This window comes from Petromyzon marinus, chromosome 61 (genome assembly GCF_048934315.1).
Source record: "Petromyzon marinus isolate PM22_M1 ecotype Great Lakes invasive population chromosome 61, UKy_Petmar_22M1.pri1.0, whole genome shotgun sequence".
Taxonomy (NCBI): domain Eukaryota; kingdom Metazoa; phylum Chordata; class Hyperoartia; order Petromyzontiformes; family Petromyzontidae; genus Petromyzon; species Petromyzon marinus.
Window position 1 is genome coordinate 9,629,974 of NC_133727.1, and position 25,811 is coordinate 9,655,784.

General features: G+C 43.6%; 2 protein-coding genes across 5 annotated transcripts in view; both read right to left on the reverse strand.

Annotated features, from left to right (window-relative positions):
- The window catches only part of LOC116955660 (polycystin family receptor for egg jelly-like), a 96,963-nt gene extending 92,191 nt beyond the window's left edge, over window positions 1-4,772 (reverse strand). For both annotated transcript variants that reach the window (XM_032976875.2, XM_032976874.2), the window contains exon 1: window positions 1,755-4,772. In XM_032976875.2, coding sequence (XP_032832766.2) covers window positions 1,755-1,893 — 139 coding nt within the window. In that variant the 5' untranslated portion in view covers window positions 1,894-4,772. The remainder of the gene's footprint in view (window positions 1-1,754) is intronic.
- A 7,870-nt stretch (window positions 4,773-12,642) lies between these two features.
- The window catches only part of LOC116955652 (tumor necrosis factor receptor superfamily member 14-like), a 28,066-nt gene continuing 14,897 nt past the window's right edge, over window positions 12,643-25,811 (reverse strand). For all 3 annotated transcript variants that reach the window (XM_032976863.2, XM_032976862.2, XM_076053530.1), the window contains 3 exons: window positions 18,262-18,384; window positions 14,728-14,880; window positions 12,643-14,053 (listed from right to left, as the gene is read on the reverse strand). In XM_032976863.2, the coding sequence (XP_032832754.1) occupies window positions 13,923-14,053; window positions 14,728-14,880; window positions 18,262-18,384 (407 nt within the window). In that variant the 3' untranslated portion in view covers window positions 12,643-13,922. The remainder of the gene's footprint in view (window positions 14,054-14,727; window positions 14,881-18,261; window positions 18,385-25,811) is intronic.

Sequence of the window (25,811 nt, forward strand, 5' to 3'; positions counted from 1 at the left end):
TCCTATCGCCGAGCTCGGCCCTCGCCGAGCTTACATTTACACTTACAAGCGGATTTCCAGGCTCTAGCCCAGCTCGTGCCTCGCCGAGTTTACATTTACAAGCAAATTTCTCTCTCCTACTCACACTCTCCTGCTCGCTCCTACATTTACATTAGCTGCCCCGCCCATCTCTAAACCTTTATAAACAGCCTGCTTCAGCAGATTCCCCCTCTTTTTCACCTGAAGACGGTTGCTTGTCTTGCGATCGAAACGTTGTGATCTATAATATTTTCTATCTACGTGACTTTACCGAAATAACCATAGAGTACTCTTCTCATCGTTAAATCCTAAATATCCCTTAATGTCCACGATCATACACTTACAATTAAACACCAACCTCTCTCTGTGCCAGTTCTTTTCTGGAGTCAGTTTTGGCCAAAAGTCAAACTCTATCGTAGGTTGTAGCCTACAACGATGTCATGTGCTGCTGGAAGTCTAATGATGTCACACATACACACCACAGACGCTGGCTGCACACAGAGCCACACGTGTTGGGATGTTCGTCTGATAAACACCATACATGGCTCAACCTCGCTCGAGTGTAGGATGTAGTGACAAACCTTTAGCTTAACAAGAGTCTATCGAATTCATTTGTAATTGCTCTTTCACGGTATCCATGCCATAGCCTGCTCTCCCATGAAAGACCGGGCACAAGTTTGGGATGTGCCTTTCCAGAGTGTCTATTGGTCCGGAGAACACAGTACTCCAGTCGTGTTTATAATTGGTGGTACTTCATTGATTACACTTCTAAGAATACGTTTGGTCTTCCAAGCAAGAAAATCATACTATTGCACGGAGTCGGATGCTCAGATTTCCCTTCTCCATGAACCTCTACTCCGTGCCACTTCTCCAGCCACATCCACGGCCCTCGCGTCTCGTTCCGCCGCACCCTCTCATCGCCCCCTCGGTCTCTCTCTCCTCTTGCTGCATTGCATCGGTGGCATCTCCACAGCCCTCCTCGTCACAACCTTATCGGCCTCATTGAACACGCGCCCAGACCATGAACGCCTTTGGTTTCTCTTCATACCGCCTCATTTCCTGAGAGATATTCCCTACATCCTCCTCAGTATTCTCATCTGTGCCCATTCAGGTCTCTCTCGTCTATCTCTTTAAGTGCCCACGTCTCTACAGTGCATCACTCTTCTATCTACATTCCCGTCGAGTTGTCTTGGCAACTTTATTTGGTTGATCACTTTCAAATCCTGAAGCCTCTCTTCATTGAAGTCATCCTGCCTCAACACATTCGCTTGTAACTCGCACCCTCTTTCCTCAGGTAACGTTGCACCTAAGGTGTTCAAATGACTGGCCTGCTTGATGTCCATCTTTACCCTGTCCACACATTCAATTGTGCTCCCTCATTTTCTACTGACCAATGGCTCTGTCTTCTAGGCATTGCCTTTTAATCAACTTGTTTCCAGGCTTTCCTGCCATTCGCCATCGGCAATAAAACGCTCCAATAACAAGACCATGTTCTGGTTTCCTCAGTCAACACACACTCCACTGTTTTATAAACCGCAGTGGGCTTCATGCCAATTCGTCCCTGATCGTGCACACACGTCTAAGTAAATGTTTATCGATGTAGGCAAATCGGCATTCAAACATCGACCGATAAACGCATCCTCTGATGAAACGGAAAAAAAACAATCAGACGTCATGGCCTTTTTAAAAACATTTCAAAATCCGAAATGTATTTATAACTTGGATGAATCGCTTACCCTCGGACGTGTACGCGAACGTTATCCCACCGGCAGCGCTGTCGGTGAACTCCACAACATTCACACACTCGCTGATGCCAAGCAACGCACACGACGTGGCGATGAGGAGGGTAAGCGCCATGGCTCGGAGAGCGGTCATATTCTTGGCTTTCGGAACATGCGACCTTTTGTAAGAAGAACGTCACCTAAATGGCTCTTCGAGATAAATGTGTTTCACCAAAAGGTGCTGGAAAAACAAATGGGCTGAGTAGAATAATGCCTTGAAATACAACCTCTTTAAACTGCCCTGCAGGCAACATAGCCAATTTTGTTAAAATCAACAGTTGTTAAATACGTATTGTAAGCCAGCTGTGTAACCTGAGATACAATCAACAACAAAAACCTCAAATAATTATTTAGTAGACATCCTGAATTAATTGAGGTTGTTTTCACGTCAGTAGGCTTTGATGCCAGGAGGCATGTCAAACGAGTCAACAGTATATCTTATTTAAAAAAAGGAGCCACGTGTTTGCAAAAAGTATGTGACAATGACAACCGGAACAATCTTCATTGTGTGAAAATGGAATAACCGTAAACACCAGAGTTAAACAATTGAGTTCGTGATACTGCTGCTCAGCTGGCAAGAGTGCACAATAACATTTTACAAAAACACCCCAACACGTTCCGTCTCAAAAAACACCATGTGGCCTCAAAATAAACGTCTATATAATAAGTGACATTTCGAGCAATGGCCCTTTTTCATAACACACACACACACACAGAGGCCAGAAAGAAAGAGTGGACAAGAGTTAAGGACTCCACACCACTGGGCTTGATGATATATATATTTTAAATATCTCCCGATTAAAGTTTTAAATTTGCATATGAATAGTTACATATCAATAGATATTGAGCAAAAGACAAACCCTTCAATAATCAACAATCTATTACTATATAAACTCGATTGTAATAAAAGTATGCAAACACATTGCAGTTTGGGTAACTATGCTGCCACGTGGTATCGTATTGAAGAGATGCCTATTATCTACTCAGCACAAAAAAAGAACGTAAGAGTGTTTAGGCTTTGTTAACTGCGGCAATAGCCAGTAAAACACGCTTTCTTATTTTTTATAAAGTTAACACTTAAAACCAACTAATATTATATTTAATGTGTTTACTATTGGGGCCGAGAGGAGTTCAAGGGCTGGTTAAGCAAAAATAACATTAATTGACACTCATGTTTGTTTCATCAGCTCGTGTGCTGCAGGCGCTGGGTGGATTGGGACATCGTAAATTCGTGAGCGATGGCTCGGGGAGGAGTCATTTGTCCAGCAGTGAACAGAACATGGGTTCATAATAATTATATTATTTGCATGATCACAGTTAGAAAAAGCTAAAGGAGATATTGTCTATATTCTTGGTTCTTTCGGTAAAGTCACGTAGAAGGGAAACAATAAAAAAATATATATAATACAATACAATTATCACGTTTCGACTGCAACACAAGCAATCATCATTACACCTGATCACACCTGATGATGATTGCTTGTGTTGCAGTCGAAACGTCGTGATAATTGTATTGTTTTATATATTTTTTATTATTTTATTGTTTCCCTTATATGTGACTTTACCGAAAGAACCAAGAATATGAATCCCTGCAGTCACGAAAGCTTTAAATCAAAATTAAAGAGATATTGTCTGTGCCGATGTATGCTGCGGATGAAGGTCCATTTTGATTGCAGGATATGGATTTTAAGTGGGGGGGGGGGGGGCGTAGCACTGGTTCATGCACTGCGCCACAAACCCAACAAACTGAGTTTGATTACTGGCCATGGTTAACAACAGCGGTGATATCTGAACTGTCCCTGGGGTACCCACTTCCACTGACTTCCCAGTAACCAACGTGGGAAAGTATGGTCAAACAATCCCACTTGAATGACATGTACGTGTGCGCATTCATCCAGCAGTGGAATGACAAAAGTGCTTAAATTATTTCTATTCCTGGACGAGATATTTTGTGCACGTTGTTTTTGAGTTTTATATTCTAAATGTATTCATTAGGCATTTTAGTGATACCCGTGGTGCAAGCTGGTTTGATGGCCATCCCCTGCAAACAGCAGGGAAATGGACACAGACGTGTTCTGGCCAAATGATATTCCATCAATATGCTGATGATACACAATTGTACACCACAGTGAAGTCAAAGTTAGATAAGAAGAGCCTCGGTAACTTCGAAGATTGTACGCGAGCGGTGCTCGTGTGGTGTACACGAAACGAAATGCTGCTTAATCCAGGAAAATCAGAGGTTCTGTAAGTTGGAACTCAGGCTCACGCGAAAACATTTGCTGCAGGATTAGGTGTGGCGGTCGCAGACTCCAGGGTTAATTTTTTTTTCACTGATATGAAGAGCCTTGGCACCATACTCGACCAAAATGTCGTTTGATAACCACGTCCAAAATACAGTCAGGTCCTGAAATGTTCCTATCAGGGCTCTACGACACATTCGGCCACTATTGAGTCGCGATATAGCCAACACAGCGGCCTGTACCATATTATCGACGAGGCTCGATTATTGCAACTCACTACTCTACGGGACGTCTGGCAAAAACGTTAGCAAGTTGCGGTGTGTACAACGTTCTTAGGCACGTTTCGTGACGGGTACTGCAAGATGCGACCATGTCTGTCTGGTGCTAGCTGAGCTGCATTAGCGTCCGGCTTCTGAACGAATAAGGTTGCGCTTATTACACACAGAGAACTTGCCATAAATGAACAACAATACCTCGCTGATCTTGTCAAGGAGCATAAACCATCACTGAAACTCCGGTCATCCTCGCATTGGCTTTTGGCTAACCATCGAACAAAGGCAATCACCGCATTGCACGCTTTCAGATGTGCTGCTACGGCCGTCTGGGACGCTCTTCCTTCCGATATTAGGAAGCCACTGGAGCTATGCACTATTAGGGGCCATCCATAAATGACGTCACGCGATTTTGACCCCCCCCCCCCCTTCGTTACACGGCGTCACAAAAAGTCAGACCCAACCCCCCTCAAGTATGACGTCACAAAGCTCTGCTCTCCCCCCCCCCCAAAAAAAAAAAATGCTTCAAATCGCTTTAAACTATTGTCATTGTAGTGCGTATTTAATGTGGCGCTGCACTCTGATGTAGGAGAAAACATTTATTAAAAAGTCTATTTAATTAAGTAAAACATGTTGTCTATATGTATTTAAAGTTGTGCATTTTGATGTGACGTCACATTTCTCAACCCCCCCCCCCCCATCGTCACAAATGTCTGACTCCCCCCCCCCAGGTGCGTGACGCCATTTATGGACAGCCCCTTACGTCTAAATTGAAAACTAATTTATTTAGAACTCCTTTTTGTTTTTACAATTTTTGTCCTTTCCCGCACCTTCGATTAACACGGTTGGCTATGTACAGTGCGAAAGAAGTTCAACATAACTCACCCATGTAGATTAATCTTTATTTCACATACTGGACTATGGTGTTAAGTTTTACATTTCCAGTGTAGTTGATGGTGACCGGGCGGATACATCAACTCGCCACAATTGGTAAGCCAGTAGTTGCCTTGATCCAAACGGATATCAGCAGTGCTGGCACATGGCCAGTTTGGTTTTGCACTTAATTTGGATAAATTCCGGCAATGAACACTTATCGGTGTGCACAGGAGCGTAGCTGGCGTGGGGGCAGGGGGTGGCAAAAGCTACGAGTTGGGGCCCCCTTGACAACCACCACGAGATATATTTTCAACAGTGTAAAGGTACAACGCAATTATTTAAAATGCGGTTTACATGTATGTTTATGAAAATGCTTTCATTTACGTTCAACCTTTTGCTTTTATTTAATTAGAGCACTAACGTTTCGAGTCCGCAAATTGCACATCGCTTCATTAGACCTCCTTTGCCAGTACCAAAATATAATAATAGGGGTTTTCCCCTTTGTTTCTGGCAACAAAAGAAAGAACGCCGTCCCTTGGTGTGGACCAATCAGTTTCAAGGACAATGCCACATATATTATCATAGTATGTTTTTGTTTGCATTTTGACTGCAGGTATTGTGGTTAATGCAGACATGAATCCTTGTAAAAAGGTTTCAGTTTTGCTGCCAGAAAAAGGGGAAAAACCCTATTATTGCACATCGCTTGTTTGTTTCTGTGTTGTCATTGTGTAACCAGCTGCACAAGTAGGATCTTTCTTCTGGGTTGGGGCAAATAAAGACCGCTTCAAAGTACGCACCTTTAACTACATCTTCTTTGGGTATTTCGGTAAAGCCACGTAGATAGATGGCTTTACCGAAAGATCCAAAGAATATGAATTCCTGCAGTCACGAAAGCTTTAAGTCAATATTTTACTACATCCTCGACGTATTTGTGGGGCAACTTGCCGACTTCAGAGTAATGGCGAGGACATTGTGTGCTTGATTAAAAGCATTCTTTTTTTCATCCTGATTCAACGGAGAATGCAAAGATGCTTGCACAACAGTACTCTGATTATTTGATGGCCGAGTCAGCGGTGGATGAATGCATCTGTTTTCGAAGAATGTACAAGGACCTCTTCATTGACAAGTGAACTTCACACCACTCAGTTTCTCCCCGTTCCTCATTGCAAATGACATGGCATGGACCGTGCCTTCCCAAACCTGAGCATCGCGTATCGGATATATCTGACCATCCATATTAGCAGCACGAAGGCTGAGAGAAGCTTAAAGTCACCTCGAATTGATACAAAAAAAAACCGTATTGCGGTTAACAATGCGAGAGGATCGGCTCTCTAATCTCGCACTGTTGTATATGGGGAGGGAAACAGCTGAGGCAGTCAATTTGGAGAAAGGGGATCTCCAAGTTTGCCAACGCAAAAGACAGAATGGAGCTGTAACTTAATGAGAGGAGTCATCCTTGTGTTGAGTTAACAATGATTAAATATTTTTCGCATATAGTTATCTTTATTAATCAAAACAAGCATAGGCATGTCAAAGTTAAATGTTCGAGACGAGCGTTCCTGTTGAAAGCGTTTGTCGGAGCCATGCTCTGATACATCTAAAATAATATATTTCAAAGGGATAGGCCTATTGTTTCTTATGGAAAAAAAAGAATCTGTCGTGAAAGGCTATTCTTGTTATACATGGATTCGCTGCTCTATATGCTAGTGTAACTCTTCCGCAGCTATTTAGATATTTAGTATTGGAAGTAGTGCTTTCTTAACCGTAAAGAAACGTAATGTCGGATCGAACCCACACAAAACAGTATTTTGTGTGGTCATCCACCAACCCTTGCTGCTGCCTGCAGTGTTCAGTTATTGCAGCACAGCCACCACCACCCGGCTCTTAGACCCCACAGCTGTTGTCTACTTGGCACCTGACCTCCAAAGTCTGGAATTATAGCCACTAGCTTTATGTCTTCTCTCTGCTCGTTGCCTTGGTAATGGGGGGGGGGGGGGTACCGTAAGACGGACAACCCGACGATAGAGGAGCGTGAGCTTCCGTGGGCCGCGGGACATTTGGTGGTGCAGGGCCAAACTCAGCAGCACCTCACAATGGCCCTGGCTCAGTAACCGGGCCCTGCGACACACCTATTGAGTTCAGTTGTGGTGATACCATCGCACAATGCTAACCCGTCCGTCAAATCGTCAAACATGCTGTGTACACAGACAAGACAAAAGCTCGTGTAATTGTGAGGGCACACAGACACGCTCTTATTTGCTCACAAGTGAAACAACATTATTACTCTGTCTTATTTGTGCTGCCGTGTTGTTTAAAGTCTCGTGTGTTCCGTATTAATTTATTTCTGCCTTGTACCACTTATTGATCTTGAGTACGGTGGTTCGAAACATTTTCTGCATTGTATGCGCTCAACGTCTTTTGCACCGTACGTAGCCAACCGTGTTAATCAAGATGTGCGGGGGAAGACAAACTAAACACAAAAAGCAGTTCTAAAGAAACACGTTTGCAATTTAGATTTAAAAGTGCATAGATCCAGTGGCTTCCGAATTAGTAAGGAAGCCACTGGAAGCATTTCGGGTAAATGAATATAAACACGGTAGAAACAGTTCTGCCGCACGTGTATGTCTCGAGCAATGAACATGCGACGCTCATATTTCTATCCAAGAAGACAGCTGCCACAGTGGTTTAAGTCAGCACGCTGCACTCGCAACCCTGAGGTCACCGGTTTGATTCCATCTCCTGTCAGCGTCTGGTGGAACAAATGTAAAGTTTTTTTACTCTTCCTTTGCATCTGCTTATCCAGCAGGATAAATTGATATTCATTTTGTAATTGTTTTGAATGCTGCCTCACCTCATTTCACTTGCTGGAGAGACACGTGTGGGCAAATGATGCCCTCGCTCAATTAGAATGACAAAGGTGAATGGCACGCAATGTCACGTTCATCGTATTTAACCCAGACTAGGTCTGCATAGAATCACATTATGACACTGATAAATGTATAGCGATCTGTCACTCCACTGTTGAAGGCCTCCTCATGCCATGTCGCTCATAAGCGTTATTTGACCATACTTCAGCATGTTTGCATGTGCAGGTTGGTCAAGGCAGCAAGCAATAAAGTACGGAACTATGCATTTTGCTGCACTGCCCTCTGCTGATCACCACATCGCCACACAGCAGCTATCATTATTTACAGCCTTTTTTTCAAACCACTGCTGATGAGTGTAAGTTGAAGGCAGGAAGCATAGAACATTGGAGAAAAATGCAGTACAATAATGATTTTTGCTTAACTGCTCTCTGCTGATGGTATCCCTTGCAGCAGCAACCTACAGCATCAGTTGTGCATGGCAGGCACCCGTCCAAGCACGATCCAGGCTCAACTTCACAGAGATTCAATGTGATGGAGCGCATTCCTGGTGATTTGGAGATCGGCCAAGGAAGTTTTCACTGGATGTTTGATGAAATCTCACCCAAATTGCATTCATTCACATCCGATTAACCACGGTTGGTTACGTACGGTGCGAAAGGAGTTCAACATACATACATAATGCACACACTACATTCACAAGTCAATAACTTTGCTTTTGAGCAACGTAAACAGCAGAGCAGCAAAAAAGAACTGGCTTTCCAGCTGCTGGCAAAATTAATATTCTACAGAATTGGTAACTCTTTGTACAAGCTGCATATTCTAGTCAACGTTAATATGTATTGCTCAAACTTCCAACGCGATTTTACGTACCAAATTTCAATGAAAGTTTTAAAACTGCATTATTGCACATTGAGCGACATTTTCGTGAAAATAAAACATGTCCTCAAACATTGCTTACCTCTCAGTAAATTCTAAAAGATTAACTCAAACCTTGTTCATTAATTATATCTTGAAAAAAACGTATCTTTAAAAATGTGGCCTCCCTGTACCACCAGTGATGGGGAAAAGTGTGGGTACTCTCGTCCAGGATGCATGAACAACGTAGATAAGTAAACCATTCCACCAGCTGTGGCACGAGTGAATAATTGCAGGGATCCATTGTCAACTTGATATTGTGCTCTAATCAGTGCAGTAATCAGAAAACATTATGATGGTAAAATATATATTTTTTATTTACCAAATAAAGCCCACTGAGCCATATAGCTTTTTTAGAAGTGACTTGACCAAAAATGATAGTGCACAGAAGCGGATTGTGTGGAAATTTATAACAACCAAATATTCTGAACGCATATTGATTCTAAATGTGGAGGGGAAAACCCGGAGGACCTAGAGAAAAACCCACACTACCAAGGGTAGAACATGCAAACTCCCAATATATACAGCAGACATCATAATTAATGTTTATCCTCAAACACCTTGGTGGATTCATCTTCTTGGTTCTTTCGGTAAAGTCACATAGAAGGGAAATAATACGTGACTTTACCGAAAGAACCAAGAAGATGAATCCCTGCAGTCACGAAAGCTTTAAATCGAAACCTCGGTGGATCTCAATACTCATGATCACGAGTCATATTTCGGGATGATCGGCCAATTCTGACAACTGTATTTCTGGTTGGAGCCCAGAGAAAACACCACGCGTGTGACGGGGGATCATGGGAAACCTGCAATTTTATATTATAACTTTTTAAAAAGTAAATTGATATGATCGTCGTGATATAATTGGCTACAATGCCATAATAAATACACCTTTGCAATGCGACGATTTTCGTGATGTCAGTTCCCCATAACTTTGCAATTGTATTTAAAATTAGTATCGCGTCGTGTTTTTGCTTTGATATACATGAACTATGAATACAAATTTCCTAAGTTATTCAACTGCAGCACACTAAACATAAGCCTGCCGTAAGTCTTCTGATCATTGAGACTGTAAAATCAATATTGCTTATTATGCACATACCGTCAGAAATAAATTGTCATACAACCACCATTATAATTTTGCAAAACGTTTACAAATTACTGATTTATTGGGAAACCGCTATTTAGAATGATCGATTTAAAGCTTTAGTGACTGCAGTGAATCATATTTGTGGTTCTTTCAGTAAAGTCACGTAGAAGCGAAATAATAAAATACATGTTGTATTGCTTTATTTTTATTATTTTCTTTCTACGCGACTTTACCGAAAGAACCAAGAATATTTAGAATTGTATTCATCATTGTGAACTTCATTTCTATTTTACATTTTGATGGGAAATTAAATATTATAACTATTTAATGAACGATCATTGCGATACATTATTTTGCAAAATGGATGACACAACCATCATAGTTTGATATCGTGCGTACTATCGCCATATCACGGCAACCCTACACTTTAATTCAACTTTCACTCCAAACGTAGGTTTTCGGGTTGACGCAGACCGCAGTTCCAAGCAAAAAGTCTCGTCATTAACCCTCCACCACAAGACAACTGTCACATTTACCCAGCTATTACTATTTATACGCAATGATGCATTTTTGTTTATCAAGTTATGACCAATAAACCTCATCCTCACCAATGACTTAGAGACGTTTCGCTCCAGTGCTGTGTTATCTGGGTATTCCTGTTCTTCGTAGGCGCTGTTGCATCGTTGGTGCAACTAAAAAACACATTTTTATTTTTTATTTTACCAGGTCAAGCCCACTGGGCTATATTGCTATTTTTCAGAAGTCACCTGGCCACAAATTATGTCTCAACGCAGTGGCTTATCCCGCGTAAATTTATCGTAGAGGCCAAATACTCGAAACACACCTCGATTCGAAATGGCAGCAGTACAGCAGTTTTCAGGACACGCGCAGGCCGTACGCGGGCACTCGCTCTCACATCGTCACTCTTTCGTAACTTACATTGTTGCATTTTTAACTCCAACGTGCACCTGGGTAGGGCACGTCCAGGGCTATATAATGATGCACCATTTCATCCATTACTATTGATTCCACACACACGACACCAGAAAACCTCCCCAAAAAATGGCTCCAGTGTACTGCAAAGCACCAGTCCACCAGCAATACAAGCGTCACACGGATGAGAGTAACTTGGCTTGTATTTGTGTGGACTTCAAGGTCTGGATAATTGAATCATCTGCACCACCGAACACGACAGAGATTCTGTTAATTGTCACCATTCCGTGTCTCGATGTTATTCAATAACCGATATTTGTTCAATACTCATATTATTTGTAAGATTACACTTACTATATTCTTGGTTCTTTCGGTAAAGTCACGTAGAAGGGAAACAATAAAATAATAAAAATATAAAATACAATTCTCACGACGTTTCGACTGCAACACAAGCAATCATCATCAGGTGTGAAAACCACAGCAAGAAAATTTGAAAAAAGTGGCGGTTATTTTTACGTTAGCACCACGGAGAGTGATTTGACAGTTCGTTCAGATGGACGAGTCCATCTATGTTCAGAAAAGAGGGGGGAGACAAAAATAATGGATGCGGTCTGAAAGCCACCGTAAGCGTGAACAATCAATTAAGACCCGAAATGGTTGATCTAATCCTTCCAATGATTGCTAAGCCAGAATATCCATCTTTTCGGTTGAAATTGTCTGTGTTTGTACATGTGGATAGCCTCATGAACGAATCTCTCATGGTAGCCAGATGGCTTGCAAAGAACCTCTATCTTGGAGAAGTCAATGTCATGTGAGCCTACTGAATTATAAGTGATCTGCCACGGCCGAGGTGTTGGTCCTACCGTGTTTTAGGTCTGCTGTGTTCTCGAATGCGGTCCGAGACATGTCGTTTGGTTTCTCCAATGTAACTACTACCACAGAGGCAACTTAGTTTGTAGACGCCAGGGTACTGTATGTCCGGAATCACATCTTTTACAGACGGAACCAGATCACGGATTTTATGTAATGTGTTGAATCTAACTTGGATCTTGTGTTTATTCAAGATTTTGGATATCTTTTTTGTGATCCCCGCAATCTAGGGTAAAGTGATGGTTTTGAAAGGCTCCTCAAGAGGGTCCTTCTTCATGGTTGGAGTGATAGTTTTGCGGATTGTGTAGTCGGAGTAACCATTAGCCTTAAGAGCATGGTGTACGTGCTTGAGTTCACTGGCTATGTGTTCCTGGTCGGATATGCATTGGGCTCTATAGTGCAGAGTCTTGATGAGGGAATTCTTCTGGGATGGATGGTGGTGGGAATCCGGTTTCAGGTAAGTATCCGTATGGGTAGCTTTCCTGTAGACGATAAAAAGTAACTGCCACTTTTTTCAAATTTTCTTGCTGTGGTTTTCACACCTGATGATGATTGCTTGTGTTGCAGTCGAAACGTCGTGATAATTTTATTGTTTTACATTTTTATTATTTTATTGTTTCCCTTCTACGTGACTTTACCGCAAAGAACCAAGAATATGAATCCCTGCAGTCACGAAAGCTTTAAATCAAAATTACACCTACTGTGAAACTAAATGCAATGTTCACATATTATATGGAATATAATTTGCTCAACGAGTTAAAAAAAATGCGATTCTCACAATTAAACGAGTAAAATAATTTATTGTTATCGACAATAGATGCATCCTTATATCCCTTTGCACAGCCAGTCTCAGGGATGGTAAAAAAAAAGTTGAAATGAGCAGGAGAGAAAACGGATAGAGTCCAAGTTTCGAACCCACTTGGCATTCCCTATTATGGCTGCACTAACAGAGAGAGTCCAACGCAGCATCGGACCACCAGGGGCTACCCGGGCGGCTACAATCAACTCACCAGGATTCCTCCAGGTGATTCGCCTGCCTCTCGTGGCTTACAATTTCTTTCTCTCTGCTCTCTCAGCAAGGCATGTGGACTCTTCACAACTTGCCCAGAATCCCCAGCGGCGATATGCACTGTTGTTGTCGTTGTGTCAGTTTCGACGTGGCCTGGCCTCCCTCCTCTCGCGTCCAATAAGCCGCGCTCTAAGCTGGTGTAGTGACAGACATGGTGCAGCGCAATACACCACGTAATTTATATATAAATATAATCTTATGTTTCAAAATATTTCAAAGCATTAGCTGTTCTCCTCCGCTTGGTACTGGTGATCTTGCGCCCGAGATGATGGGTCTCAAACTGTCCGTTTAACTTCCATCTTGAGAGATTTCACCCGTCAACCTGGAGCAATCTCAGGCTGCATGTCCAAAGTTCCAGTGCTAATGATGCCACAGTGCACGCATTTCCCAAAGTGAACATTCTCGCTGTCTGGGGTCCGATAAAACGTTCTCCTCCCAACCGTCACAAGCACAGAGCAGCTGCTTTCTATTCCCGGCATCGCAGACCCATGCCAATCCCAGACAGATTAATGACGCTCATGAAGATCGACTGCCGAAAAATAAAGGCGACAATTATCTTATCTTGGTCATCTGCTCATCGGGACCTTGAAGCTAAGATTAAAAGTGAGGTGGGCAGTTAAGCATTAGCAAGTCACACCACACAGTATTGCAGAGGCGTTAACTGTGACTTCAACAAAAACACTAAAAACTTCAAATCTGAGTCAACTAATCACAATGGTCAACATGATACAGTCCTGAAATTGATTCCCTGCGATGTTGTTTTATCTTTTACAACTTGTTAATCACTATGACGTGCCTTGGCATTACTCTGCCGAGTTTGGGCAATTCCACCGAATCGTACGGAGCGTTCAACCAAGTCTCGCCAAAATTGTGACGGATGAAGAGGTTCTCAGCATTGACGTTTCCTTGCCAGTCTCCTGCCATTTCATTCGGAGTCTTGAAACACAGTTATGGCGAATACAAGCGGATTTCTCCAGCAGACATCCACTGGTTAATGGCCTCCATGGCGTAGTCCCCGTAAGCACGACTTGCACGTAAAGAATCCGGTGATGCAGAGGACACAGAGAGCGAACACGGAGATCCCGATTAGAATCTGGGTCACTGCTTCCGTCTGGGTGCTGCCTGCAGAACAATAAACAAGAGGGAGAGGACGTCGTTATCGTGATCATCACCACCACCCATGCTCTCATCATCATCAGTGTTCGATAATCACCATCCATTCTCGCATCATTTTAATGATCGTCAACATCTACTATTCACAATTAATTCTCCCATAATTGGCGCCACTGGCGCTGCGGCGGCAAAATCTTGACTACCTCGCCTGGTATACAGGTCGTGGGGGTTCCATTCCAATCCTGATGCCTGTATATTTGGAGTTTGCACATTCTTCCTGTGATCACGTGGATTCTTCTTTGGGTTTTTCCCTCCACATTTAGAAACATGGGTTTAGAGTATTTTACCAGCTGCTATACATTTCCACATGATAATCCACTTCGTTGAATATCATTTGTGGCCAGGTCGCTTCTGAAAAAGAGCTATGTAGTTCAATGTGCCTTACCTGGAAAAATATCTTTATTTTTTAGTTCATTATTGTCGCACCGGATCTTAACATTTATGTAACGTGTCCTTCACTAACAACCGAAAATAAAAAATAGAAGACATCATTACAGTCACAACTTAAAAACTTCACAACTTCACAAGCCACAACAAACATGGGAGATGGTTTAAATGAGACAGGAAGAACGCGACACGATGGACGTGCCACCGGCACTCCGCTTGGTGGACACAAAGCTCACCTTGCTTCATCTCCTGGCCACGCGTGCAGGTCCAGTTCTTGAGGCACAGTTCGCAGTGGTGACCGGTGAAGACGGCGCAGTAGGAGCGGGGTTCGCACGCGCATACCGTGTCCACGCGGCGCGTGCAGTTCTGTGCGAGCACCAGGCCGCGCTCTGCGGCACACACGCATGCAGGTGGGCGTTCAGTGGGCACGTTCAAGCAAGCATGTGAACACGCACGGCCGTGACCAAATTACCTATAATGCGCCGGAACCCGTCGGACTTCAAGAGTTGTGTTGAATAATGACCACCGCGACCCGCACTGTGCAGAGAGGCCCTCACCCGGAACCCGCTGCTGGACAAAAGCCTCTCCATGCTGCGTGTGCTGCGTGATTCGTGAGGGTTAATAAAGCACACTTCTCCATGCTGGTCAGTATGCTTTGGTGAAGGCAGGAACCAGACACTTTGGACCACAGTACAGCAATGAAAGATGATGCACAGCCTTCTGCTGCCCATAGCGTTGCTCCACAGCAGCCTATAACACCAGTTTATGCATGGTGGTGATCCATACAAGCACCATCTAGGCTCGACCTTGCATAGGCCCGGAGATCTTGCAAGAGCGGGTGCATTGTCAATGCAGGACCCCCCTGATGATGATTTTGCATGGCCAATGAAGATTAATGGTTTGAAATTCAGTTCTAAGTGATTTAACCATTCAATTGCTTTGTCTGAGGGTTGATGAATTGCAGATACATTCACTCATCAAATCACTCATCGACTCAGCCATTCACCCACTCACCACCTATAATGAATATTTAGGGTAATGCAAAGTTATACAGTCCATGTTTTTCGATTTAAAGCTTTCGTGACTGCAAGGATTCATCTTCTTTGGTTCTGTCGGTAAAGTCACGTAGAATGAGAATAAAATAATACATTAATAAAATAAAATACCACAATAAAATTCGTAGCTATCCGTGGTGCTGAAGTTGAGGGTAAGAATCCACCCATTTTTTCGCCATATAGCATTGTGATATATAGCGACTTATTGTTGGTAGCTTAGCTGATTGGAGAATATAGACTTTATTGATAACATTGGGGTAGTTTATATTTTATTTTTATTGGTTTACTATATGGTATTCATTATATAGTGTAGTGTATACCCAGTTACTGTTAATAGCTCAGCTTATTGAAGAATATATTGAGTACATTTATTATATTGATGTAATTTATACTTAGGTTTTTTCACATCGGTTTACTATATGATAGTCGAGTTGTTGCAGCCCCTTTGGCGTCCATGTACTAGGTGCCTCTGTAGATGTGTAGGCTTTGACTTTAACATAGCTTTTTCTATGACCAGTCACAAGCTAATCCCTCAGTTATTTCAATGCTAAATTATCTTGTTTGATTTGTACTAGGTGCCTCTGTGGATGTGTAGGCTTTGACTTTAACATAGCCATTTCTGTGACCAGTCACAAGCTAATCACTCAGCTATTTCAATGCTAAATTCTCCTGTTTGATTTATACTAGGTGCCTCTGTGGATGTGTAGGCTTTGATTTTAACATAGCCATTTCTGTGACCAGTCACAAGCTAATCACTCAGCTATTTCAATGCTAAATTCTCCTGTTTGATTTGTACTAGGTGCCTCTGTGGATGTGTAGGCTTTGACTTTAACATAGCTGTTTCTACGACCAGTCACAAGCTAATCCCTCAGTTATTTCAATGCTAAATTATCTTGTTTGATTTGTACTAGGTGCCTCTGTGGATGTGTAGGCTTTGACTTTAACATAGCCATTTCTGTGACCAGTCACAAGCTAATCACTCAGCTATTTCAATGCTAAATTCTCCTGTTTGATTTATACTAGGTGCCTCTGTGGATGTGTAGGCTTTGATCTTAACATAGCCATTTCTGTGACCAGTCACAAGCTAATCACTCAGCTATTTCAATGCTAAATTCTCCTGTTTGATTTGTACTAGGTGCCTCTGTGGATGTGTAGGCTTTGACTTTAACATAGCTGTTTCTATGACCAGTCACAAGCTAATCCCTCAGTTATTTCAATGCTAAATTCTCTTGTTTGATTTGTACTAGGTGCCTCTGTGGATGTGTAGGCTTTGACTTTAACATAGCCATTTCTATGAAAAGTCACAAGCTAATCACTCAGCTATTTCAATGCTAAATTCTCCTGTTTGATTTGTACTAGGTGCCTCTGTGGATGTGTAGGCTTTGACTTTAACATAGCCATTTCTATGACCAGTCACAAGCTAATCACTCAGCTATTTCAATGCTAAATTCTCCTGTTTGATTTGTACTAGGTGCCTCTGTGGATGTGTAGGCTTTGATTTTAACATAGCCATTTCTGTGACCAGTCACAAGCTAATCACTCAGCTATTTCAATGCTAAATTCTCCTGTTTGATTTGTACTAGGTGCCTCTGTGGATGTGTAGGCTTTGACTTTAACATAGCCATTTCTATGACCAGTCACAAGCTAATCACTCAGTTATTTCAATGCTAAATTCTCCTGTTTGATTTGTACTAGGTGCCTCTGTGGATGTGTAGGCTTTGATTTTAACATAGCCATTTCTATGACCAGTCACAAGCTAATCACTCAGCTATTTCAATGCTAAATTCTCCTGTTTGATTTGTACTAGGTGCCTCTGTGGATGTGTAGGTTTTGACTTTAACATAGCTGTTTCTATGACCAGTCACAAGCTAATCACTCAGTTATTTCAATGCTAAATTCTCCTGTTTGATTTGTACTAGGTGACTCTGTGGATGTGTAGGCTTTGACTTTAACATAGCCATTTCTGTGACCAGTCACAAGCTAATCACTCAGCTATTTCAATGCTAAATTATCCTGTTTGATTTGTACTAGGTGCCTCTGTGGATGTGTAGGCTTTGACTTTAACATAGCTGTTTCTATGACCAGTCACAAGCTAATCACTCAGTTATTTCAATGCTAAATTCTCCTGTTTGATTTGTACTAGGTGCCTCTGTGGATGTGTAGGCTTTGACTTTAACATAGCTATTTCTATGACCAGTCACAAGCTAATCACTCAGCTATTTCAATGCTAAATTCTCCTGTTTGATATGTAAACCCCTTTGTCAAGGTGCCTCACTTCTCTAAACCAGCTTAAAAGATGCTACAAATCTTAACAACGTTCATTGAAGCTCTGTCGTCCCGACAGGTCTGTTCCTATCACCTGAAGAAGGCCACTTGTGTTGTGGCCTAAATGTCGTGAGAATTTGATTGTTATTTTTTATTAATTTATTATTTTATTCTCATTCTACGTGACTTTACCGAAAGCACCAAAGAAGAAATCCATGTTTTGTAGTGTATGCACCTAGGCCCTTCATTAAATACAGTTGTAAAATTCAGTGAGGCTCTCTTGAAATGAATTGCATTGAGCTCCTGAAAAAGCTCCCAGCAAGTGGAGCAAAACATCGGACATCGTGTCAAATGATGCACAGCACAACCACAAAATATATCCAAGAGCCGTACAGCACAATCACGAAAACCTACGCAGTACCACAATATTGCTCACCTATTCCCACTCACCAGCATGGCAGTGTGTGCAGGGCAGACAGTGCAGGAGCAGGTTAGGGAAGCTTGTGAAGGAGCCCGGTTCACAGGGCGCACAGCTCACCGCGTCGCCAGCGTCGGTGCCCTGGCTGTAGCAGCCTGCAGAGCAATAAGGTACAAGGCAAAGGCGTAACCCTGTAATTCTTTACGCCACCACTGCTGGATGGGCTTTCACTAGATGGAGCACTCGAAATCTTGGATGTGTGATCACCATGTATAAAGCGAGACTAGTGCAGCAAATTCCACTTGTTTTGTACTCCCTCCAGCTTCACCGACCCGCACTGACTATAGTGGTGAAATATGGTCAAACAACCTCCATGTCCAGCACGGAATCAGGAGGCCTTCAGCAGTGGACTGCCAACATTGTGTACATTAATTATTAAAATGTAACATTAGGTCTCTTTACCAAAGGAGACATGGGACAGAATAAACACGTTTGCATGTGTTTCATTGAGATCATCCCGTACCATCTGTTTTCCTAGGACGCAGTGTTGTTTTCATAACCCGAATTGGATATAACGTGATGAATGTATTAGGGAACACCTTTTTTACAACGCGGATGCGAATTGGATATAACGCAATCGAGTGAACCGAACTGCATCCCGCGAGTAGGAAAAAGGTGTTGTACGGCTGCCTCGGTGTAGCATCACATGGCGGGATGTTGCTGGATGCTTCCAGATGCTACCCACACGCCTCAGTCTGTGTTCAGCCTGCATACGCATCTCATGTGTTATCGCGGACTGTGCTTTACCCTATATTGTATATTATAACGCGATTTTTCCATAACGCAGGCTTATTCAGGAATGCAACTACCGCGTTATAGGAAAACAGACTGTACAAGCTGAAACAATGTCGCGTGTCTTGTTCCGTACAATGTCCGACGTTTCCTCAACACGTGGCACAACCACGAAACTCTATGCAGCGGGAGAACCATTTTGTTTCTGTTCCTCTACAATACGGTGTGGGGCAATGTGGATATAATGGATTCCCAAACCCATGCGATGAAAAACTATAACCCTACTGACTACTCCCATAGGCAGTATAATGTATCTGTCTGGATGCGCCGCATGCCAGACGTGTTTAACAGAGACTCGTACATGGCTGGCCAGAACTGGGGGTCACCTTCCACAGTTATGGCCATAGTAAAAGCTGCCAAGTCAACCAAACATGTGACAAGAGGAGAGTGCATTTTCCCATTAACCTCGTTTCACAACAAAGCCACGCATTTGTTCGGCTCTCTGTTTGAGCTAAAAACTCAATATGATGCACAGCTCATTTTCCACATGCACAGCACGCGGGTTCAATCCACGATAAATTGTGCCGTAAATCATCTCGGGAAGGAAAACGCAATACCGTTGTTTTTATTGCATCGCCACATTCCCACCCATGTCACAGCAACATCATCAGGAGCTACGGTCAATCCACTGCTAGATGAAGGATTCCCTAAGCCACCACCATCTCATGATCTTGCGATGTAATAATAAACCAGCAACTGCTGCACACGAGCAAATTTCATCGCTCCGTCTCCTGGATGGACGACTTCTCAGACACGTCCCGTACTTTGGCTACCACTCCATCTCTATTAATGACCATCGGCCATCGTCACTTCTAGCGGAATATCCTGCCGAAGCCCACTTTCTTACCAGTTTAAATTATGTCATTAAACAGCGTGTTATCAAATCTATGCATTCCGTCTCTCAATCTGTCCATGCTTCATCACGCACTTTAAAGTTTTTTGTTCCAAACTGTTGCATTCATAACCATGTTTTGTAACAATTTCATATCAAGCGGTATGCACTAGCAACAAACGACGTTATTCTTAAGGCACATGCGTGTGTTACTTTTCATTATCAAGTTCAAGATAAAATAGCTACCATAATATCACCACCACCAGCTCTGACCAATCCACTGCCAGGTGAAGGACTTTCGAAGCTGCTGGCATCTCTCAATCATTCACTCATGCCTGCAAATGAGCTAACTTCGTTGCTCCATCTCCGATCAATGTCATCCATTGTATGTGGTGGGTTTTCTCCAAGTACTCTGGTGTCCTCCCACATTATAATAAGCGAGCCCTGTCAGCGCTGTGTCTTCCTCCTCGTTGCGGGCCTGGCCGGGACTCCACTGCTGCAATGTACGGGCGACGTGGATGTCGTCGTCGGCGCCGGTGCAAGGGACTCGCTCGCAGTGGCCCCCTTCCCCTTCCTTGCTCCTGCCCAATGCAATGATGCCCCATTCTTTTTCAGCCCCCCAGCTTTCTGTTGCCCTCCAGCTATGACCAGGCCTATTCCAACCTCTCTTTATCAGTCCCTCTTGTACTACTGTCATTAAAATGCCACTACCACTTACAATAAACCATTTATTCATTTCAAATCATTATCATGCTACATACAATTTTACAAATGCTGTAAAGCACCTTGGTAAAGGCCTTGGCAAAGGCGCCGTATAAATATCAATAAGATATCGTGTCATCATTCATATAAATTGCATCTCACAATCGCTGAGGAACCGCAGATAAACTAAACTATAAACTATTTTTTTATATTACCAGGTAAGGCCCACTGAGCTATATCTCTTTTTCAGACGCAACCTGGCCACAATTGATAGGTCAACCAAGTGGCTTTTGACGTGGAAATTTAAAGCGGCCAAATACTCTAAACGCACGTTTCTAAATGTCGAGGGTGAATCCGGAAACCCAGAAAAAACTCCACGCGTGCGAGGGGGAAACACTCCGATACAGATGAGGCAGATGATTTCAGTCAAAACTTTATTGTGCAGCCTTCTCATTGCTACATTAATCTACTCGTGAATAACATTTGGGCAAAAATCCCAATGCAGGATTCCTCCTAAAAAGGTCCTGAGACTCAGTGAGGCTTCCTGGGATTCATATATGGCACTCATTATTAATACAGATTTTTTTGGGGTCTAAAATATATGCAATGCTAGATACCAACACGATTTAGGGAGCACATCTGGCGTTGGGTGTGGGATGTCTACTGAAGTGACTTCATAAGTTATCTTCCAGTTCTGCGCATGCCACGACGTCATGCTCTGCTGGTCATGAGAATTTCATAGGGACATTTACTAATCCCGTAGCATGTGTGTAGTAACTTGTCATATGAAATCGATTAATATGCTTACTATACATAACCCCCCGCACCTCCAATTAGGACGGCTGGCTACGTACGGTGCGAAAGAAGTTCAATATGCATACATACAAGCCGGATTGTACACGTGAGAATTAATTATTTTCAATTAATGTATGTTGTATCACACACTTAAGCGGTTGTGCTTTCGCTGCGTTGTCCCCACCTGAAGACGGACGCTTGTGTTGCGCCCGAAACGTCGTGATTTAATTTAGTTTTCATTTATTTATTACCTATGTGACTGTACCGAAAAAAACAAAGAGTATGATTCCTTGTAGTCGTGAAAACTTCAAACCTTGAATCACAAGTGTCCTGTCTTGTAGGTAACAGTGCAGCCATGCAATTTGCTTTCTTATGCCAAAGGTTGGCAGAAGGGCCTCCCCGCTAGATGGAGGTCTAGAGAGCCTCTCCTATAGGGTTGTTTACTTAGACTTTCACATCAAGTTTCAGGTTTCATTTATTAGGTACAGCCCTGTGAGCTATGCGGCTCTTAAGTCGGGTGCAACCGCAACAAACAAAATATGAATCTACATTGCAGAAAACTATTACACCACAACCAGACCAAAATAAAGCTACAAAACAATGTAACAGTAATCATAGGAACTGTGATTTTAAATTTAACAATAAACGATATACATAACACGTACGACAAAAACCTGCAGCCATAGCTGGCAGCACGACACTCCCAGTGTATGATGTGTGAGCGAGTCAGCAGCAGCGTGAGTGTATGATGTGCGAGTCAGCGTATGATGTGCGAGTCAGCGTATGAAGATTTAGTCAGTATTAGGTTGAGTGAGTGTATGATGTGTGAGTCAGCGCACAATGTGTTAGTCAGCGCATGATGAGTGAGTCAGTGTATGATGTGTGAGCGAGTCAGCGGCAGTGTGAGTGAGTGTATGATGTGCGAGTGAGCCAGCACACGATAAGTGAACCTGTGTATGATGAGTGAATGGGTCAGTGGTTGTGCGAGTGTATGATGTGTGAGTGAGTAAGCGCATGATGAGCGAGTCAGTGCATGATGTAAGTAAGCGCATGATGAGCGAGTCAGTGCATGATGTGCGAGTGAGTCAGTGTATGATGTATGAGAAAGCCAGTGTCGGCTCCCACTGCTCGCGCCCTTGGCCCCTCCCCCCCCCCCCCGGCTCCGTCGGCCCCCCCCCCCGGCTCCATCGGCCCCTCCTAGCTCTGTCGCCCACCCCCCCGGCTCTGTCATCCCCCCCCCCCGGCTCCGTCGACCCCCTCCGGCTCCATCGACCCCCCCCCCCGGTTCAGTCGCCCCTCCCCCCAGCCCCATCGGCCCCCCCGGCCGGACATCTTGGAATGTGGGAGTACCCACACTTTACCCCACCACATGCGAGCTGCTGATCGACCAACTGTGGCTTAACCCACTTATACTGCTGAGTGGACAGAGGCAGAGGAAGAGTTAAGAAACTTGAACATCGTTCAACCTGCCGTGGGTTGAACCGGCGACCTCTGGATTGCAAGTGTAGTGTACAAAACTACTGCCGCGTGGCAGACGCGTCCCACTTAGGAGGCGACTTTGTATTTCTTGAGGCACATTTACAAAATATTGCATTGGCCATCAGTGTATCAAGGGAACACAGTCACGAAAATGCAACTGCCACACGCACCTCGCCATCCGCTGGTAGTCGCGCAATTACTTGAGAACTCGGGCGGCTACGTTAATTTCACGCACAAACATCAAATGTTGCAAGTAGTTACAGACTCAAGAAACAGGAGAAGGCTTTTTAAACAGTCGCTGGCTCCTCAACGACTGGAGCTCACTTTCTCTCCATCCATAAATACATGACAAGTCACCTTCAGCCTCATGCCCGGTGGGCTCCAAGTCTAAATTTATCCTGTTACTAGCTGGCAACCAATGCCCAAAGCATTTACACAGAACTGTGCTGGTTTAAAATAAGAAAATTCATCACTGCCCCATCTGCATGCCAATTGTCGCCTGGTGGGAATTTCGTCAAGAGTTAATCATTTTACATTGGCATTCAGCTGTGCTGGCAGCCTAGAGCCAGAGGTAGAAATTCTGCATTCCCATGGCAGGCGCCAGTATCCCATGGCAGGCTTGGGTGTCGGACTCCCGGCAGGGTTTTGAAACATTGCTCTTACGATTGCAAGTTCAGCGGACTAGTCGGGCATGTAACGATTAACAATTTATTGATTAAAGCAGTTTATCTCTGCTCATTCTGTGCAAAAGCCATGCCCATGTTACATATAACATCACCAAACTGCACAAAACAAGATGGAAAGAACCACGAAACAATTTAAAGGAGACGGTAAGAACAAGACGATGAATCAATGACTGAAGCGACGAGAAAAGCTGGGAGTTGACATTGGGCAGAAACACGGACGAGCAGTAGCACTTTAGTCGCTTGTTGCAGAGGTTCGTGGTTCGAGCCTAGCGGCCAACCTAATTAATACTACTGGTATAATAACCATAAATATTAGGGGTGCCATCCAAAAGTCACATTCATTATTTCCAAGGTCACACCTCCTGGTTTTATCGTTTGCCATTAGCCTGAAGCCACTGCGAGTTTAGAGACAATCCGTCAATATTTACCAGACACGAATATAGAGCCGAAACGTGCATCAGTCAATAAACAGAGTCATGGTAACAAATTCAGAGGGAGAGATCTCACAAACCTAAACTTCACTTTCCCAAATGCATAGAGTAGCACCGTCGTAAATATGCGCCACATACTTCAAAGTAGACATTAAACATCCCACAACGGTGTTCGATAAAAAGTGGGCCGTGCGTGCAGGCGTCACGTTACAAATGTGCCAAAATTGGAAGAATTACCTGCAAGTTAATGAACTGGGTTAAAACTGCAGGGCAACATCCTCCTCCTACTGACATATTCCATCCACATGGATCAGAGCACCAATGTAACAGCACTGTGCAATAGGAATGGGGGAAACGCCATACGTACCAAGTTAATATCTGTACATGCCTAGCTTGTAACAAAACATAACGTTCCTCATTCAGCACTTCGGCTTTCACCTACGACCACGTTCCTAGCAGGCTACACAGTGTTGCTATTGCAGCCTTAACATGCCTGTGCAGTCTACTGGTCAATCGACTGCCTGACATGGGCTTCTCCACGTCCGATGGGTCATGGGATTTATTTGACCATACTTTACCACGTTTAATCATTGTGGCTTGGTAAAGGCGATGAGCTCCAAAAGTATTCTTTGTCCCAAGACATGATGCGAATGACACAGTCGGAATAACACTGGGTAAAAAAACACCAGTTTCTAGTCATAGTTAAGGTATACTGGCAGTCCTCGGGTTACGAACCTAATTCGTTCCTGAGAGCCGTTTGCAAGTCGAATGGTTCGTAAGTCGGAACACAATGATGCACTGTATTTAAATGTCCATACGGTCAGTGTTATGAAATGTGTTAAGGTTAATCAAAAAGGGAGGCACTGTTAAACTTGTAATTAAGAATAGTGTAAATCTACATGTAACACTAAAAATACTGAACAGTAAATAAAACGTAAAATAAAGTAACATAAATAGGCAAAATAACAGTTTTATTTTCACATACCTTGAGTACTGATGCTAGCTTGTAGCCAGAAGGGGGGAAATGAGTCATCGCAATTGCACACACACACACACACCCACGGGGCACGTGCACACACAAAGACACACACACACCCCAACGACAACGATCCCCGGTGTAGCCTCAACAGGTTATTGGGGCAAGTGCTGTTAGCAAGCAGCGGCCGGCACAGCACACGAGCGGGTGAGTGGCCCCTGCCATGCCCAGCTGCCTTCGTCTCCCCAGTGGCGATTTACACTCTGCACCAGGTACTAATTTGAGGCTGAGTCGACCAAAGGGAGGCCCAAGTCCCATTCAAATAATTGTCACTGGTGTTGATCGTGAACGGGAATTGAACCTTGATCACCAGGTTGGTAGCACAGCGCGCTGACCGCTCCCCCCACACATACGCGCACATAAAGACCCCCGTATAGTCTTAACAGACTGTAGGAGCAAGTGCTGTTAGCGAGTAGCACTTATGAAGGCCAGTGCGGCGGCACGCGAGAGGGTGGGTGGCCAACACTTTTGTCTCCCCAGTGATGATGTTTACACACCAGGTACTGGTGTTGGCCGTGAGCAAGAATAAAACTCGGCTCGCCACTTTTGTAGCGCTGTGCGCCAACCACTACACTACCGCTCCGTACACAAAGATCCCCCATATAGCCTTAACAGACTGTTGGGGCAAGTGCTGTTAGCGAGCACCTATGAAGGCCGGAACGGTACACGAGGGGGTGGGTGGCCAGCACCACGCCCGACCGCCTTTGTCTCCCTAGTGGCAATGTTTACACACCGCACCAGGTACTCATTTGAGGCTGAGTCGACCTAG